The sequence below is a fragment of the Neopsephotus bourkii genome, unplaced genomic scaffold (assembly GCF_033783945.1).
Source record: "Neopsephotus bourkii isolate Nb327-2 ecotype Australia unplaced genomic scaffold, CSIRO-AGI_Nbou_v1 NB_196, whole genome shotgun sequence".
Taxonomy (NCBI): Eukaryota; Metazoa; Chordata; class Aves; order Psittaciformes; family Psittacidae; genus Neopsephotus; species Neopsephotus bourkii.
Genome location: NW_026900709.1, coordinates 13,996,559 through 14,015,967, shown reverse-complemented (window position 1 = coordinate 14,015,967; position 19,409 = coordinate 13,996,559). Strand labels below are relative to the sequence as shown.

The 19,409-nt window shown below is 37.6% G+C and overlaps 1 protein-coding gene across 5 annotated transcripts in view; it reads right to left on the bottom strand.

Annotated features, from left to right (window-relative positions):
• Positions 1–19,409, bottom strand: part of STK39 (serine/threonine kinase 39) — a 99,071-nt gene that overhangs the window by 5,192 nt on the left and 74,470 nt on the right. For 3 of the 5 annotated variants that reach the window (XR_009723903.1, XM_061343285.1, XM_061343308.1), the window contains 2 exons: positions 17,057–17,109; positions 15,143–15,211 (listed from right to left, as the gene is read on the bottom strand). Coding sequence is in view for 3 of the 5 variants with exons in the window: in XM_061343285.1 (XP_061199269.1) it covers positions 15,143–15,211; positions 17,057–17,109 (122 nt within the window). In the remaining 2 variants the exon portion in view is untranslated. The remainder of the gene's footprint in view (positions 1–15,142; positions 15,212–17,056; positions 17,110–19,409) is intronic. The other 2 variants (XR_009723906.1, XM_061343293.1) reach the window with 1 other exon arrangement.

Below are 19,409 nucleotides of genomic sequence, written 5' to 3'. Positions count from 1 at the left end.
CAATTAACCATCACACAACTGCAAGTGCCAGGAAAACAGGAGATACATGCAGCCAAGGAAAAGCTGATGGCTGTCATTATTTATATATCATGTTTCTACTATAGCCTGGACCACCATCTCCATAAGCTTCCAGATGTCTGAGCTCACTGTCCCCTCTCAGTTTCTGTTTCTCCTGGCTTTATGTGTGCACTTCTGTCCCTTTTTTGGCTGGCATTAGTACCCACGCAGACACTTGGATCTTGGTAAGATCTTGGTGTTACAGCTCATTACCAAAAGAAAAATGAGCAAAAATGAGAGTGATCCTCAAACTGCTTTCTCAGTAAGCATGACAGAGATTTGCGATGTAACAGCAGTAAACAGTTTAACTACATCTACAGACCCCGAGTGTCCAGAGAAGGAAGCTGTGTGCCGTAACAGAAAGAGCAGGCAGGGAACAAGTCCTTGAAGACAGAGGAGGCAGGAAAATAATAAACCCTTTTCCTATCAAGACACCTAAGTCACATTTTCAGTTGGTCTATTATTTACAATATTGCTACCATTAATCTTGATCAAAAAATTGGCTGCTTTCAGCTTTGTACCTTTACTAAACTTGCTCCCCAGCTTTGCACATAGATGCTGAGCTACCTGAAATCTTGAGCTCATTGAGAGCTTTTGGTCAAGACTGAATTATGAGCACAAAATGCCATCAACAGGACATCAGCGTGAGACAAAGACTCCATGCTTGACAGAGCTGTTTAGACAAGATTTTAAAAAGGAAATAAACAGGTATTAAGCAGCAGACATTTTTTTTTAGTACACTGACTAGGTGAGTACTGTAAAACAGAGATGCAAGAAACCAGATGTTCTCCATAAATACTTTTCACAGACTTCACAGGGTAGAAGATATACAGCAAACATTTGCATGTTGAATGTTGTATTGCTACAAACTCGGGCTCCTACTTCCTTCATCTTCTAGTATCACAATGAGAAAATTTTCACTCCTACCATGCCTGATCATATATGATTTACTGGGTAGTAACAGAAATTGGCCTCACGGGGCTAAGTTCAGTATTTGGCCAGAGAAGTTAGAGAAGTAAATGATTAGGCAAATCTACCAGTATCAAATGCAAACTAATGTTTTGGGGGTCCCTTTTCTCTATACCACTGAAATGGCACCAAGAATTGTTTATGCACCTGTAAAAAATTTTACCAGGGATGGAAAGGTGTTTGAAACTAAAACTAGCCTTCAAAGCAAGCACAGGATACCTTTTGTATATAACACATTTTGGAAAAAAAATAAAATAACTTTCACAGTTAACTACTGGCACTACAACAGAAATACTTTGTTTCTGCTTTAAAAGCTTCATTATTCATAATCTCCTTTATTCTAGTCATTAAAAACAGTTTTTATTTTAATCACACAATTCATTTCCACAATCAGTAAGTCAATTTTATTGCAATACATCCTCCTACCTGATGAAATATGTGCAAATACGGATAATGCTTTTCATTACAATTAATACTTAGAACCTTATATGTAGGCAAAAAGGAGTGTTCAGCCTCATAGCTCCCGAAGTCAGGATAGAAGAGCTTCAATTTTTTATGTCTTAAAAATCTATAAAACAGGATCATGCACTAAAGAGCAGCTCCAGCTCACCCAAATCCCTGTAAAAGATGTTTTATAAAAAACTCAGTAAAAAAGAAAGAACAAATTCTCTAGCTACTGTTAAGCTGGATTCACTGAAATGGAGTCAGCGCTACAAAACCAGTTAGGAGCTGGGTCCTAAATTCAAAGATTTCTAGCTTCACCAATTTGAAAATGTTAAAAGAAAGATGAGCTCCAAATGCACGCTCTTCTTCAGGAGTGGCAGCCTTTCATTTACTGTTGAGCAGTTGTGGAACAGCTAAGGCAAGTCAGCATGCTGCTAGGCTTAATTTTGCCTTAATGCAAAAACTTCCAGCTGCCCTTAAGCAAAGTTACTGGCAAAGTTATTGTTACTTTTACTTACAAATAGCAGCCCATCATCAGCAAGTGTTTCAATGAACTATCATAATACAGTGTAAAGCAGCACTAAGGACTTAAAAAACCCCTAGCATGCCTGATGATTCTTTATCAGGGAAGAAATTAAAATCTGCAAAGCAAAAAAAGCAAAAGATAAACTAGGAATGTATGTAAATGGTTAACTCTAATTACTTTTTCTAATTATTATTTAGACACCATAACAGAAAGGAGCAGGATTTTAGATGGATAGCATTCTCCAAGAAAAATGCTTTTCAAGGAACAGTACTCATTAAAAGGCTGCAGGGACACAGTTTTATTTGTTCACTTGTCTTTACATTTAATATGAACACAAGCCAAAAAAACTTTTATATCTAAAATGCTAGAGAAACATCTGAAGCAAGCATATGAAATATGCTTTATTTTTGCTTCGCTGATGGGCTGTAACTAAAGCAAGCATATTTAATCAAATAGAAGATTAGGAGGATTTAAGGGAGTAATGCCAGATATTTTCAGGCTATGCTTGAAAACGAGAAAGCAGACCTGCAAAGAGACCGTAATATTAGAATACAAGTTTACATTAAAAATAGTCACACCTGCAGTATCCTGCACAGAGATCTGTTAAATTTCAATTATATACATTCAATATTTTTCAAATAAAACTAGTATTTTGTGTGACTTCTGGTACTCTGTGGCTTATATTTTCTGGTCTTTACAGAATGGCAATAAAAATGCTTTTGCCAAAATAACATCATTAATCCTGTTCAAGGCACCATGAATGAGAATCCCCCCAAAGGCACGCTTTTTCTGCAATATCAGAAAGAGTATATAAGTAACATCAACCAAGAATCAGATACATGAGTGCGATTAGCTACCAAAACCATACAGTCCTGTTTGTATCTTTTTATTTTTTTAACTCCTTGCTTTTGTTTCACTAGGCCTTGTGCATTCTTACTAACATACTTCTAAAAAACGTGGACTACTACTAAACTTAGAAAGAGTTTGGACCACTAAGTATGCAAAGTCTCCTAAAAGACACAGAGGAATTCATGCCAGACATAGGCTCACAACAGTAAACAATGCTCTTGTGTACAAGCACTTCCTGCTGCTGTTCAGCCCTATTCAGAATTACTGACCACATCCGGCAGGAAAAAAAAACACAATTATTTTAAATTGTAACTGCTACTAGGCATTACTGAAGAACATCTCGACCAGCTACTAAATTTATGCTCAATTTATGCACATCAAGGAAAATTATTTACAAGGTCAAGACCCACCAACTGTCCCAGTACACAGTTCACATGCAAAGCTCTAATTTGCCTTAAAGTTTCTAAATGCAGGTGAACTCAACCACATCTGCAAACTCTAGGGAGAAAAATAACCATCCCGCTCTCACCACCTCTCCCTCCCCCACGCCCCTAACAAATCTTCTATTTCAAGTCAGTGAACAAAGTCAATTTAATACAGTAATGCTCTTCCCTCAAGTGAACAGGAGTTTCACATTAAGAGTTTCCAGAGAGATAGGAATCTTCCTCTCCACTGACACATTATTTGGAAAAGTGGTAAGCGTTGTAAATATATGTCTCTGGATTCTACTTTACGCTTTATCTCCAAGTTAAGTATACTACAGCTCCTACTGACAAAGCCATTTTTTCTTTTAAGTACACAGGAGTCATGCCTTGGATAATGTACTTCTGAAATTCATAGTAGATTAGCTTGCCTGAAAGCAGCACTAATTGACAATGTCAAATCCTATTGGGAATTCACTTTTTATTCAAGGCCTGGCTACAGTAGACTCAACTTTATCTTGCAGAGTGTTTTCTCAAGATGTTATGGCCATGTTCCTATAAAAGTCAGAGGAAACATGAACAAGATAACTGCAGGAAAAAATTGGTGATGGAAAAAGCTTTGCTAGCAATAACCTCAAGTAAACAGAATCACAGAATAGTTAGGGTTGTAAAGGAACTTAAGATTATCCAGTTCCCACCCCCTTGCCTTGGGCAGGGACACCTTACCCAAGACCAGGTTGCTCAAAGTCCCTTCCAACCTGACTCTGAACACTGCCAGAGCATTCACTTCCTTGGGCAACCCATTCCAGTGCCTCACCATCCTTACAGTAAAGAACGTCTTCCTTGCATTTAATCTCCCACTTATATCTAACTTCCCCTGTTTAAGTTTGAACCCGTTACCCCTTGTCCCATCACTACAGTCCCTAATGATGAGTCCCTCCCCAGCATTCTTGTAGGCCCCCTTCAGATACTGGAGGTCCCCATGTGCCTTTTCTCCAGACTGAACAGCCCCAACTTTCTCAGCCTATCTTCATATGGGAGGTGCTCCAGTCCCCTGATCATCCTCGTGGCCCTCCTCTGGACTTGTTCCAACAGTTCCGTGTCCTTTTTATGTTGAAGACACCAGAACTGCACACAATACTCCGAGTGAGGTCTCACGAGAGCAGAATAAAGGGGCAGGATCACCTCCTTCAACCTGCTGGTCACGCTCCATGGGATGCAGCCCAGGGTATGGGTGGCTTTCTGGGCTGTGAGGGCACACTGAAGCTGGCTCATGTTAAGTTTCTCATCAACCAACACCCCCAAGTCCTTCTCCACAGGGCTGCTCTGAATATCTTCTCTGCCCAGCCTGTAGCTGTGTCTGGGATTGCTCCAACCCAGGTTGTAGGACCTTGCACTTGGCATGGTTAAACTTCATAATGTTGGCATCTGTTCACTTCACAAGCCTGTCAAGGTCCCTCTGGATGGCATTCCTTCCCTCCAGCGTATCAATGGAACCACACAGCTTGGTGTCATGGGCAAACTTGCTGAGGGCGCACTCAATCCCACTGTCCATGTCAGCGACAAAGATGTTAAACAAGACCGGTCCCAACACCGATCCCTGAGGGACACCACTTGTTACTGGTTTCCAGCTGGACATTGAGCCATTGACCACAACTCTTTGCATGCAGCCATCCAGCCAGGTCTTTATCCACTGAGTTGTCCATCCATCAAATTGATGTCTCGCAAATTCAGAGACAAGGATGTCGTGTGGGACAGTGTCAAACGCTTTGCACAAATCCAGGTAGATGACATCAACTGCTTTACTCCTGTCCATCAGTTCCGTAGCCCCATCATAGAAGGCCACCAAATTGGTCAGACATGAATGGCCCTTAGTGAAGCCATGTTGGCAGTCACCAAGCACCTTGTTTTTCATATGCCTTAGCACGGTTTCCAGGAGAGTCTACTCCATGATCCTGCCAGGCACAGAGGTGAGGCTGACTGGTCTGTAGTTTCCTGGGTCTTCTTCCATTCCCCTTCTTGAAAATGGGGGTTATATTACCCTTTTTCCAGTCATTGGGAACTTCACCTGCCATGGTCTTTCAAATATGATGGACAGCAGCTTAGCAACTTCATAGAGTATACTTCAAAATCATGCCTTGGAGCAAAACCCTTCTTCAAACATTAGCAGCAGTTAGCAAAATAGGCTTTTTATTGTTTACAACAATAAATGAGGTGCCTTTCTGCTTCCTTCAGAAGGCTCCTGTAGGACATGTAATCAACCTATATACCACAAATCATTCCAGGTCCTTTTGCAGGTTTTGCTCAGTGAAAAATGGTTCTGCCACTGTCAAAATAAGTGTCTGCTTAAGAACATACAATAGGATAAAACATCAAACCGAGCACATAAATATACACAAGACAGGCTGCTAATTGCAGATGTGATAAATAAAACTTCCACACAACTACGGTCCTATAGCATGCATATTTATGTAGAACATACTACAAATAACTCTTTGCCAGATGACAATTTTGGCCAACCACATTAGTTATAATTTTTATATAAGTGATCAATACAAGCTGAGGTAACAGAACAAAAAAGGCCATCTTCAAGATCACAAATAAATATAAGAGAATAAGCATACTCTGGGCAGTCTCAAGTAGCTGTTTTGCTCCTGTAATGTGACAGGACTCTGCCTGGTTATTTAAAATTCTTAACACAGCATGAAACCTAACCCTAATGGCTTCTGAATAGGGAAACTGGAAAAGTTAAAATTAATGAGACAGTAAATAAAGCTATGATGTGAAGTACAGTAGAACTATTGCCAGCACAATACTGACCCAGCCAACTGAGCCGGAGCCATCTGGAACAAACAGAATATAAAACTTGGGATGATATTTCTGGGGTGCTCTCAAAAGAACAATGATTCATCCGCTTTGCCATTTTTAAAAGAATGGATGGGGAACCTTCTTAGGTTCAATGGTTTGCAAAGCTGTTGAATATTTTAATCCTGAAATCCAGATGTGAGGAAAGGGAAAATATTATTCAGGCACAAAATTACTGTCACCAAACAAACAACCAACCAACCAACCCTGAGCTCTGAGAAAATGAAAAATATTTTTAATAAGTGAAAAGTGAAATAATTTGTGTGTAGTCCAAAACTCAGTCTGTAAGAAATAGCCACCTTCAACTACTCCCTGCTTCCATCATCGGTTTTGCTGTTAGAGAGGCCACACTCAAAGCTCCACAGATTTATTGGCTTTCCTAATGACAGTTTCAAATGTTACCTCTTCCCCAACTGTAGGCAGTTATTTTGACATTTTCATCTGATACATGGAGTCCTACATAATTAAGTGCCTTGGGAGTCTGCCGATTTGAGGATTAACACTGTATTCTTCTATATGGGTCTTAGGAAGCAGGATGCTTGAGTGACAGGGAATACTTCTCAATAGAATTATCACATATTCAGCTGCTGGTAGGGCTTTTCTCTGAAGGGCTGAATTTATTATTCACTCTCTTAAGGCAGTTTCAATATTGCGAGAGGTTCATTGCGATATATACATTCATTTTTATTTCATACTGCGCAGTGGTTTTCATGCATTTGCAAGTTCATAACAAAATCAAAATGAAGTTTTAAAACCTACTATGGATTATAGTATGCAAACAATCGGAGTAATCAACCTTTAGATTTTTTGGTAACAATTCCTCCAGATCTCTGACTTTCTTTTATCCAATAGCTCATGAACTGACTGCATGACAGATTAAAAGGCTTTTCAAAGGGAGTTCAAAAAGGTCTTTTAAATGCAGTGCAATTCCATTAGCTCACCCATTCAGGATGCTTGTCATAAGACCCCTTTTGTCTGTGTTGCTTGAGAACAGTAGCAATGGAAATATTAAAGCATTTTGAGATCTGTGACAGCTAAGTAACAACTGTTTATTGCTAGAGGACTGCAAGGAGCTAGACATGATTCTTATAGAAAGAAAGAAAACAGAAAGATCAACAGCAAATCTGGCTTCTCTTCTGAAGAAGCTATTGGACACTGATAAGGCAGAAACATTAAAACCATTTAGAAATGTATTATTTATGAAGAGGCTGTCATTAGGAATTTATCAGAGAAGATTAAGGCTCACAAATTTGTCTGAATTCTCTAAGTACATTGCTGAATCAGTAGATACAGATAAAGACAGTGGAAATGATCTCATTTGAACATTTGATACTTTAATATCCAACAGCTTGATTTGCAGCCTCACAAGCAGACAACACAGCTGAAAGAGGACAGCTACAAGACAACAGAAGGCCAAAGCAGTTCTCCCTTGAAAGGAACACTGGGATACTAAAAAAGGTCTCCTTTAGCATCCTTATGGATGATATTGCAGTGAAATTCCCCCAGCTTAGTTATTATTAAAATCACTTCAGCCCTGTGGTTCACATGGGTTCTGAGCCCCAACACTGTAAACATGGTAAACCCAGGAATGTGTGCTGTTTCACATGTGGGTAATGTATAAGGCATGAAGAACTGTACCAAATAAAACCATCCTCACCTAGCCCAACACATACCAATACTAAAGAAAGGAGGCAAGAAATACAAATTATGCAGAGAATATATGCAACAGGCACATATAGTTTATATAACAGGTACCCTTAATAAGTACCGAAATCTGTTCTGCCTTAACTTGGGTATTAATTCATTTGTTGTATAGAGGCAACCAAGATTTAGGCTAGTTCACACCTCTGTAGACATTTTTAAGGACATTAACGCGTAGCTTGGCATCAGGGTATCTCACTCTGAGAAAAAAAGGGGGGGATGGGATGGGAGTGGGACCAGAGCTGTAACAACTAACACATTATGCACGTTATTCAAGAGCTGAAAAAATAAAGAGTTTAGGAAATAATAGTAGACCTTGAATGTCTTAACATTAAGATCCACTAACACTGGGTTTTAATACCCAGGGGTCACAGACAAAAGCTGGAAAACTGAGGACTGATAAATTAATAAACAAGATTTCATTTTTAAGTAGTTGATGGAAGAATTCCCACCCAACAGCAGCAGTACATTTTTGGTACAAGAGCACTGTATCAAACTGGAAAGTGAAATAAGTTAGAGATAGAAATCGACCTATCTCAATTCCAATAACACATCACTAAACTCCAAAATTCTCAATTATTTACTGTAGATATCTGATCCCAAGGTAATGTTTTACATTCTACAACCTGTGAGAGAAAAAAAACCCAAAAGACAACTAACATTGTGATAGCTGTTTTTATTGATTAAAATATTAATATAACTGGCAAATCATGCCTTTTCCCAGAAACTGATGAAAAAATAGAAGGTTAATATTTCAGATCGACACCCCTCCCGGGTGCATGAAGAACACTTAGGCAAGCCACTACACATAAAAACCGAAGTATTATAAAAGGTAAGTGGAATATATTTGGATACTTACAGGCTTATCTATTTCAGCCCCTGATTCTGCATGTGTCTAATGGGAATAGATTATCCACGAAGATGAGGGACGAAAACAGCATTTTGATGATACTAAGCATTCTAAACCTCAGTCTAGTCTCAGATGAAAACTTCAAACTTGGACCTGCTGGCCAACATTGCTAGTAAGGATATTTAACAAGCCTGAAACAGTACAGCAAATTGTGCTCATAAATTCTCTATGCAAAAAAATGAGTGACAGTACAAGGTTGGAAAAAAATTGTTTGCCAATGACTGAATGTAGAAAGCAAGTGTTAGCTTTCAGACAAAGCTTTTGACAACAGTTTGATAGCCAAGATACTGAAGACAGCTTTACAAATACCTTCATCATGCTGGATTAGAGTTTAAATGTAGGTCTATGCAGAAATAAGGCAGGTTACATTCTGCTATGCGTGTTATTACTTGGTAATCTCCTCTCCCCATCAGATTTTCACAACCTCCCCTGTCCTGAGTTCTGCTATGAATTATAGATATTGTTCTGACAAAACTATTAAGATGATGAAATAGCAGCCAGGCCACTTCAATACCTTATATCTGAAACTTGAAACAAGGAAAAATATATTTAGAAAAGACTCCCTGATGTGCAGGAGTTAGGTTCTGAAATAGACTACCTCTAGTTTGAAGAACCTCAATAAATCCTTATTTTGACATACTTACCACTTGCAGAGAAGTGAATGCCAAGGAAACAAATAACAGCAACTAAATTGCTATTGAAAAGAGGAACATTACTTACACTGCTGTCTTTGCAACTTCTGATACAAATGCATAGGGCTTTTGGGGAGTGTTGTGGTTTTTTGTTTTTTTGGGGTTTGTTTTGTCTTTAACTAGAGAGAAAAGACCTCAAAACTGCAATTCAGACCTATGAGGGCCAGGAACACACTCCAGGCCCAAGAGTTTATGACCTACTTTAGCAGGCAAAACCCAAACCAATTCCACTAATAAACATGGATTTATCCCTCATTTATACAGTTAAGTAAGAATTGGTGGACTGCATGCTGAAAAAAGAAACTTTATTTGAAGGCAACTGGCAGTTCCACCTTTATTTTTTTTTTCTTAAAGTAACTACAAATTATTTTCTTGATCATGCCTGTAACATAAGCACATTTACTATGATACATGAATACACATGTATGTGTGGAGAATAATTTGCACACTTGATAGTTTCTTACATCACGTATTTATTGTTCTGCCACAACCACCGTGACAACAGTGGCAATTATTCACCTAACACAATAGTGATTTTTTCACCTTGAACCTCAAAGTTTTCACCACACTGCATACACATACATACTTTCTCAACATACTTTCTCAAGTGCACACTGCACACAACATACTTTCTCAAGTGCACCTTTTACGTACAACACATATAGCTAAAATAACTTTGAAGGCTCAATTAGCTGCAAAGCTTGATTACCTGTGAGTATACCTCAAGCTTCCAGAACTCCCAGCAGTCTACTCATAATGAGTCACCCTTCAATGCATTAGCTTTAAATGAACCAGATGTGTTGAAATATTTAAGTCCTTGGGGATTTTAGAGATATTTTCCTATCTGTAATGCATTTGCCTATCTTACTAAAGATACAGTTATGTGCACACATTGAAGGCACAAGAGTTTCTATAAAGTGCTTTAAAATAGACACGTTTTCATTAAATAGATGTCCTTTCTGGATAACACGTTAAAAAGTAAATGCAAAGTATTTAGTCTGACATCTGAAATTGTTAGGGTTTATAAAGGCATTTTTCAGTAGAAAGTTCATGAGTACATTGAGCTTTGGAACATATGAAAACATGATAAAAATTCCATCACCTACCTGTAGCAACATTACTCCTCGTTGAGTAATTAATTTAGACATTAGCTTATGTCTCTTTGAGGACATAAACTAATGCAACATGTTTTCTACTTGTTTTACTACTTGCAGCACTATCCCATTTTCTGGGATTACAGTAAAATGGTAAATCTGAATTAGTTGCACAAAATGTGCTTCATGCCATTTCAGAGATGATTAATCTAACAAGACAGCAAAGTAAAGTAGGTGTAAAGAAATACAGAGCAAATCCAAGGAAAGCAGAAGGATATTCACTGTGTAACTCTATGGTTGTTCTAGGAAATGAATTATCAGTGCCACTATGAGTCAAGATGTTGTTATATAGGGTACACTAACAAACTGGGCTTCTACTTTTTCATCTTACCATTTTTGTAAGATGACAATACCTTCAGCATGAGCAGACATGATACTGTAAGGCACTCTGCTGTTTCGATTCCAAATGTTTTAATACTGTGATTAAGTGGGAACTGTACATACTATTTGCTGTTTAACATCCCTTGAAATAATGTCATTCTGGCTTTGGCCAAACATGTTCTCTGCATTCATGGCCAAATAACCCATCCACAGCCACATTTTTTTATTTTTATTCTAGATGCCAGTTTAAGTCCTGTCCACTTACCACAGTAACTGCACCAAATAAAAAGTCTACACTTCTTCCCATCCCAAAAAATACCCAACAATCCCCAAACCCTTAGTCAAACTATTACGGCATCTACTGTATTCATATTTGTAAGAATATTCAAGATGCTGATAAAAAAGCTTCTACTTTCAAACTACTATCTCATTTCAAAACATGATCTATTGGGTTTTTAGCTGGTTCTTGTAAGCACATTAGGCCTTTCAGCAGGAAGCTTTTGTTTTGACTGACTAAAATCTGTTCCTCTGGTTACTAAGTGGATACCTGGGTCTGGCTCCAACACCAAGACAGATATCCACTTACCAGTAGTTGATATCTGGTGTATTTAAAAGTGATGGCATATCTTCCACAATGCTCAAAGTAGTTACAGATACTTTTGACAAAAATACCTATAATAAAGGTAAATTAATATAGTGAAGGGCAACTGCACAATTCAATGGCATGGCCATCAAGGCTTTTATTTAATCAGCATTCAGGAAGGTCAGTGCTTATTTTTTTATATACGGCAATTTAATAACTGTAAATACCCCTTTCAGTTCTGAAACTCAAGCAAGGCCTCTAGAGGATTAACTGTAGCCTAAGGCTTCACTGAAATTATATGCACATTGTACACCCCAGTGAAGCAGAATTACAGGTATGTCATTTTCAACAGAACTCACTATTGATATGATTTGAGTTTCCTTTATGGTATCAAGAATAAAAGAAAGCATTACTAGATGAATGTTTACTAGCTAATATACATATACTGCATATACACAGTGGAATATTTCCATCCCAAAATGTATTTTGAAAATATTCCAGATCTTTCATATAACATAGCCAGTTCAGTACTGTATAAAAATACCCCATCAGCTAGATATCAGTGTCTACATATAAACTCCAAGACTCATTCTCCTCTGCAAATGTGAACTCTAGTCTGCTTTTACACAGATCTCTGCACTGATTCCCTTGATCACAACTGCCTATGAAACAATGCTACGTCAAAAAGAACAGAAACCAGTCAATCGTAGCCAGAACTGAACATGCAAGATGGGATTTTTACTTCTCTGCAGAACACGTAGCTGAACTTATTACTTATCAGAATGGAAATCTTCCTGCGAAGTTTGTGTTAAGTGAAGCAAAACCAGCAAGACTCAAAAAGTGAAGTATGTTGATGCCTAGCAGAAAATTCTATAGACCTTACATGTCAGCTGGTCCCCGCTATAAGCTTCAGCTCATGTATGCTATGGCAGTACTTTGCACAACACCGTTTGCTGACTTCTATTCAAGTGTCCTTTCAGAAAATCAGCTGTTATGTCAGTAACTTATTGAGTTCAACAGAAGCACAGGTATTTTTACCTTTTTTTTTTTTTCTCCCAGCCTCTATATGTTCCAACATCCATTAAAAGAAACTACAAGAACAACTTTTATGAGACTACCTCCAAACTTAGTTTTCATTAACGTTATATGGCCTGCATTTCTGCATGCTTCAGCTGAAAAGTGAAAGGTAATTTATCAGCTGCTTTCAATCTGGAAGCTAATGGAATCAGCTCTTCTGGTGAAGAAGGTTAACCAAATTCTTCTATACTATTCTCCTCTCCCTACATAGGAAGATTTAAAACCTTTTAATTTTGAGTGAACAAGGTATAAAATCATCTTACAAAGAAAATTAGTTTTGTAAGCAGATTTACATTTTCAGCACCATCTACTCTCTTATATGACCCATTGCTGTAAACTAAGGGACTGAAACATTCCTTAGGACTACACTGCTGCAGTGAAATTCTGAAATTTGCAGTAAGCTGCCTGCATGCAAGTTGTCTTATTCCATTCCCATACAACATTTAGACAGTTTTCCCAAACCAAATCACAAATATATTCTTAATAAAGTTCACATTTTTTAAAATTAAAATAAAACCGCAAAATCACATTCAGCAGAACTTGTCTTGCAGTAAAACATGAAATCTAAAGTCATTTTCTAGGAAGATAACAATGTCCACACATATTTGAAAACACTGAATTGAACTGAAATTGAAAATTATTTTACAAAGCCATGCAAGAATTTGTGCCTGTGGAACTTGACGCAAATTACAACATCACAGGAAAATGACTGTATAAAACTGATTATAATTAATGAAATTAAATTTAGATTGAATACTTTCATTATATATAAGAAAGTTATTTTCCCACTTTTTTTTTTAATATTGCAATAAAAAATTAACAGGAAAGAACACAAAGGACCATCATCATAGTGCTAAAAAGCAAAGTCTTATGCAATTCAAAGCAAGAACTAAGCAAAGAAATAAACTTTTGTTATTAACTAGACAGTGCCTTTAACCAAGCCTGCTAGGAAAAACCTTCCTTATTCAAATGTTCATGTTTCTTCAGGAATCAAAGTCCCACCTCTGGAGCCATGACGGATAACTATCTTAATTTTCCTTTCCCCCACATCTCCTCTGAAAGATGGAGAACAAATCCCATTCATGGTGCCATTTCCATAGAAGCACTGGCCCTATCCATTGCAAGTGAACTCTGCAGCAAAAGGAAAAGGGAAGAGCAAAGAAAGGAAGAGAGGTCTCCCTGGGTCCCAGCAGGACTTGCACTGTAGCATCACCATCCACGACTCCACCTTCTGTGCAAGAGTGCCAGCTGACTGCCCAGCCAGGTAAGATAGTCAACATCTTACCTGCCTGGTAAGATGTTCTCTTAGACAGTAAGATGTTCTCTTAGACAGAAAAAAATCCTTAATTATTATTATTTCTAAATGAAGTAAGGTATCTTGTGGCAATGAAAATAATAGCAAAAAACCTCAACAGCAGTATGGTACTGACTGCTGCTGTAGAAAACATCATACTGGAAGTTTAAAAGGCAACAAACTAAGGCCAAGCTATCTCTCTCCCCTAAGCCCTTATGGTACCAGTGCAATAGAAGCGACTTTAAGAGAAGAGTGCCTACTAGCCTGTATCAACCCTAAATACTTTTTCTTTAGAAAGTAAAATAATACCCCATAGGTAGGGCTTTTGTTTTTTACATCAACTAGAACCAACCTGTATTCTGAACATACAAAAGCAAAAAGTATCGTCTTTTCTCTGAAATCCCTTAGGTACCCTACAAAATCATTGAGAAGGTGCTTAGATAATCTTCCAGGAGTGTCATATGAACTTAAGGATTTGTGAAACACTCTTCATACATTGAGAAACTCGGTAATGGTATCTGAACCAATTGATATAAACTTCTTTTCAACACAAAGATTCATTTGCCAGTATTCCTTGATTCGGTTCTCACACATTTACTAGTCTCCCCCCTCTGACTTTGGTAACTGTCTATCTACTGGTCTTGACGAACCAGAAGAAGAGAAGGGACTGCAGGGGAAATAAGCAATTCCTAAGTAACCATCTTTGCCATCTTTGCCAGGCATTGAATTTCATAAATAAATAAATAAATATAGTGAAGCACGAATAGAAAAGTAGAGAAAAATCTTTCCTCAAAGATGCCAAAAAACATTTCTGATCTTTTTCTTTCTTTTTTTTTTAACCAAAGAAATAATATCTCTTTAGGTTCAGTTTCCATAGATCCTGAACTCTGGCTTGCTTCATCTTCCATAAACCTAAGCTGAATACTTGCCAGCTTCAGAGCTGCCAAAGCAGACTTTGCAATAGCCTACTGAAAAATCATTTTATCATTAAACAAAAAAATTAAGTTAGCACAAAAACGATCAATCATTGAACTGCAAATAATCCTTCAGGAGATCTGTCTTATTCCATCCCTCTCAAACCACTAAATAGTTGTGACTTCCAAAAGCAATCCTTGGACTGGTATCAAAATTGGCTTCTTGATTGAACTATGCATACATGAAAGCAAAATCAGGAGAAAAAGGATTTTGTGAAAACCAGCATTAGAGGAAACATTTTTCGTAACCATTTAATACAAATTTGTCACAAGAGCATAATTGCAAACAAAAAATGTAATTTACCTATAACTACATCATGGCCATCAACCAGACCTGCTGAGAACAGCTCCTGAGAAACGCCATCTGCTGTGTCTGTCCAAAAGGTGAAATGAATAAGTATGAGACCCCACAAAAACAACACAAAGTATCAGTCATCCAGTGCATTTTAACAAAAATACATTTTAGTTCCAAAACACCCATGGAGGCATGCTTGAATTCAGAATTATCTTTAATTAGGAGGAAAAAAAGATAATTATCTTATCAGCCTCTGCACAGCAAATCGCATGAGGTGATGATCTGATTCATTGCAAACCCCCTACAGACCTTTCCTAGCCACCAGCATTTCTCCTCTATTATCTAACCCTGTACTCCTACACAGTTTACAAGTTGAGTATCTTCACAACCAAGAATATAAACTATGTTTTAGTGTGGTTTTCACTGTTTTCTTTATCCTCTCCATTGTTCTGAATATCTATACAGAGACACGCTGTATAAACTTTCTTGTTTGTTACCAGTGGTACAAAGGACTTATGGGAACAGTCATTATTTAGCACTTTAGGCTTAAAAGAGATTTTAAGTACTGTGATGAGGGAAATTCAGAGGTTTGGATTCAGTTTCCAGCAAGTGGGTTAATTACCAAGTCCCTATGACTAGTACTTGCTCTTGGATTGAGACTTCAGAAGGTTTAGTGGTAAGTAGGAGGAAACAGCAGGAACTAGCCTAAATTCCATCTAAGTCTCAACTATAACATGGCCTCAATACCAAATATCTGCATTGAGCACATGCTTCAAGACAGTTACATTATTTCCTTAAGAAACACACACAGGTGAAAAACAATACAGCTGAGCTAGCTGCATTTCTGGAGAGCTCTGAAGATGACAATCACAGCTGCCTTTTGACTGGCTTAGTGACTACTAGAAAGAGTCCTGGTATGGCATATCCTCTATTTTCTGGCCAACTAAGAATTCTCAAATGGTTTATGTAAGTGCTCAGAGAGTATTAAATAATTCTTTTGACAAGTGACTAAAGCAGGATGGTCTGTGCCCAATTAAGGAAGAGATCTTTCACATTATTACCCATTGTCAACATCAATGAGAAATGCAGGTGGACAGCACAGACTATATCCATGCATGGAAATACTGCACCCAAAAGATACCATGATTTACAGGAAAAGAGAAATCCCTTCAGTATAGTTTAATTTTTTTAGGTGGAAGCTCTTTGAAGGGTATTCTTAAATATAGTAAATATTGACTGCTGAAAACCATGGAATGTGTTCATAGTTCAAACTGTTGCTATTAACAAGAATGATACCTTCTTACTCAACTTATCAGCCTCCCTTCCTGCATTTTATCCCAACAATTGATTTTTTTCAAACAAAAGTAACTTTATAAGTTATTAGAACTCCCAGCACTGGAAAGCGAATATGCTCCTACAAGCCTGCAGTAAAGTTTCAATGTAAAAATTTCTTTCTGGTGATGATATCAAAGCTACAGATGAAACAACTTTCAGTTGAAGACAGCATTGTTAACAGAACTTCTTTTATTACGCAGGAGAGAGAAGCTTAAGTATTATCACCATCACCCATACACTTTCATGGCTGCTATATTCCACCTCCTACGATGTTTTCCACATGTGAAAGTGGAAATTCCAAAGCTGTAAGTATTGCTATTCACAATCTATATATACCATATAGATCATTTCAATATGACATGAAATGATAAAGTATACTGGGGATCAGGTCTAATATATACTACATATTATGCAACCTTGCCACTAGAATTTACAAATATCTGCTATTCTTGTTCAGCTGAAGTTCAATATAAAGCTCTGCAGTGTAGGAAACAATCCAGAGACAGTTAGTATTAAGCATAAACAGTAATCAATTTCTGAAATACATTTTTGAGCAATGAGAGAATAATTCAACTGAAGGAGCCTTACCTCTGCCTGGAGTAAACTCAAACCGTATGTCATTAAGTTCTTTCCTGGAGTTCCTGAAAAACATTGTGTATACATTAAAATGTAATGAAGACAGAACAACTATTCAGTTCCTACACCCGAAGAACACCTGTGCCACTGATAACCCCATTTTCCTAGTGTGAATTTCCTCAACTTGAAAAACACTGCTCTCCAAAAATGCCCATACTGGAGAGACTCCACCACATTTTCATGGCAGTATTCTGGGAAAAAACTAACAGAAAGATACGCTTAAGCTGAGAAATACCTATGGTAACCTAAAGGATAAAATAAGATCTTCTGGTAAATATTTTCCTTTTTCATCTTCAAAAGACACTCTACCATAATGACCCTGCTAGCTCAATATAGTCTGAAATTGTACATATTACCTCTTCTTCTCCAAGAGTATTCACTTGGACTTAAAACTCCCCATCTGAGATCACATTTATACAAGACATGCTCATTTAAGACAAAAAGTATCTAGCAAACATTACATGCTAAAAAGCAGCATTTGATGCATGGTGTTTATAAAGCTGTTTTGAAATGAGGAACTTATTTCAGTGACCACCATTGTCTCAGCAGTGAGGCTCTAGCTACACATAAAATAAGCAGCAGAGTGTGAAAGCCAAAGGTTTCTATCCTTCCTGTTTGAAGATTGCTTTAACCAGTTCAGTGTATGACACTCTCATAAGGGACTTAATGCCTATATTAAAGAATTCCTTTACAGTCTCATATCATGCTCCAAACTGCCATTCCTTGTATGTTTCCAGCTTGTTTTAGTTAATAATTTCTACCACCAATAAAACATTAGCCTCTTTGCAAAATACACGGCCATCTCATTTTTGGAAATGGCAAGCCTACTGAGCATAGGGATGAACTTAATTGCTGTAGCACACTCTTTTTCCAGTGAATAGCTCAATCCACTTGAAAAGCTAATAGCAACAGAATGTGTTTTGCATGCCATTATTCTTCTCTTCAGCAAGGAAACTGCATGCAAGCTCATATTTCAGCGTACCAGGCCATGAAGTCTTGCTGTGGGAAAACTAAATCCAATAGGCAGGCATACTCAGCTGTGACTTACAGCTATTATCACTTGCTAAATACTTATAAGAATATTACAGTCAAAAACTGGCAACATGCAGGAACACAAAAACCAAAATGACTGGCAACACAGACAAAGGCAAGATAGCAAACCCTGAAAAATAAGTATGCCACATGCAGGGCATAAAATGACAAGTACTCATTTACTGAATATACTGAATGCTTCAAAGCTGAAGGAGTTCTGGGTTCCTAAAACTCTACTCTACATAAAGAATTATGGGAGTTTAGAATCACTAATACAAAGCTGCAAATAATGCAGCTAGCCAGAACAGATTTACGAGGTTCATTTGCTATAGAAATCTGCTGCCATTATATGGAATATTGCACTATTTTTATTCAACACAGAATTAGCATGAATCTCAGTTCTTTCCTCTCCCTCACTAAAAAACCTAGATAGTTTTTTCCCTCACTAAAAAAACCATACACCAATACACTTCCCTTTGCTGAAATTAATTATATCTAATAAGCTTGCTAAAACTGCTGCTTTCTAAAAATAGGGAAGTTGCACAGAAATTTAGCATTTTTCTTAACATATGTTTTGACTGGACATGCGATGCAGCTCAGACTTAGACACTGATTTCCTGCACACTCTTTTGAAGTCAAATGCTAAAACCAGCTGAGAAGCAATTCTGTAGACTTTGCACTCTTACAGCTAATTACCTAGAAGGTAATAAATTAGGGTCTCAGACTGTATCTTTCCGCAGACCTCCCGTAAGTAGGACATCCACCATAAAAATGGCACTCTCATGAAAATTACCACCTTTGCAACAGACTGATAGAGCTACATGAAAGACCAGCTGCTCACATTACAGACTCATCAAGTAGCACGCAAATGGGGTGCATTTTACTTTGTCTCCAAAATTGCGGAATGCCCCAAACAGAAGATTAATGAGTCAGATCTCGTTATTTAAGCAAAGGTGAAAGTTCAGGGAAAGCTGATATGTATTCAGCCATCCAACTCTGGATGGCTATCTGGAATTGTTACACTGAACTATTCTGAACTTAGGACTCTGCTACTTCCCTTTTAATGGTATACTATAATTCAGGAAAGCAAAACAAAAGAAGTCCAGCAAGAGTAATTCGCTAGAAGTCTGTAAGTGCTTTTGCTTACAGTTCCATTACCTTCCAGACATTTATTTCCATCAGTTATTTACTCCATTATATATTCTACCAAACAGAAGATGTACTTGAGCTATTCCCTAAAAGCTTCTCATACTCTTCTCCAGTCCTCCAATAC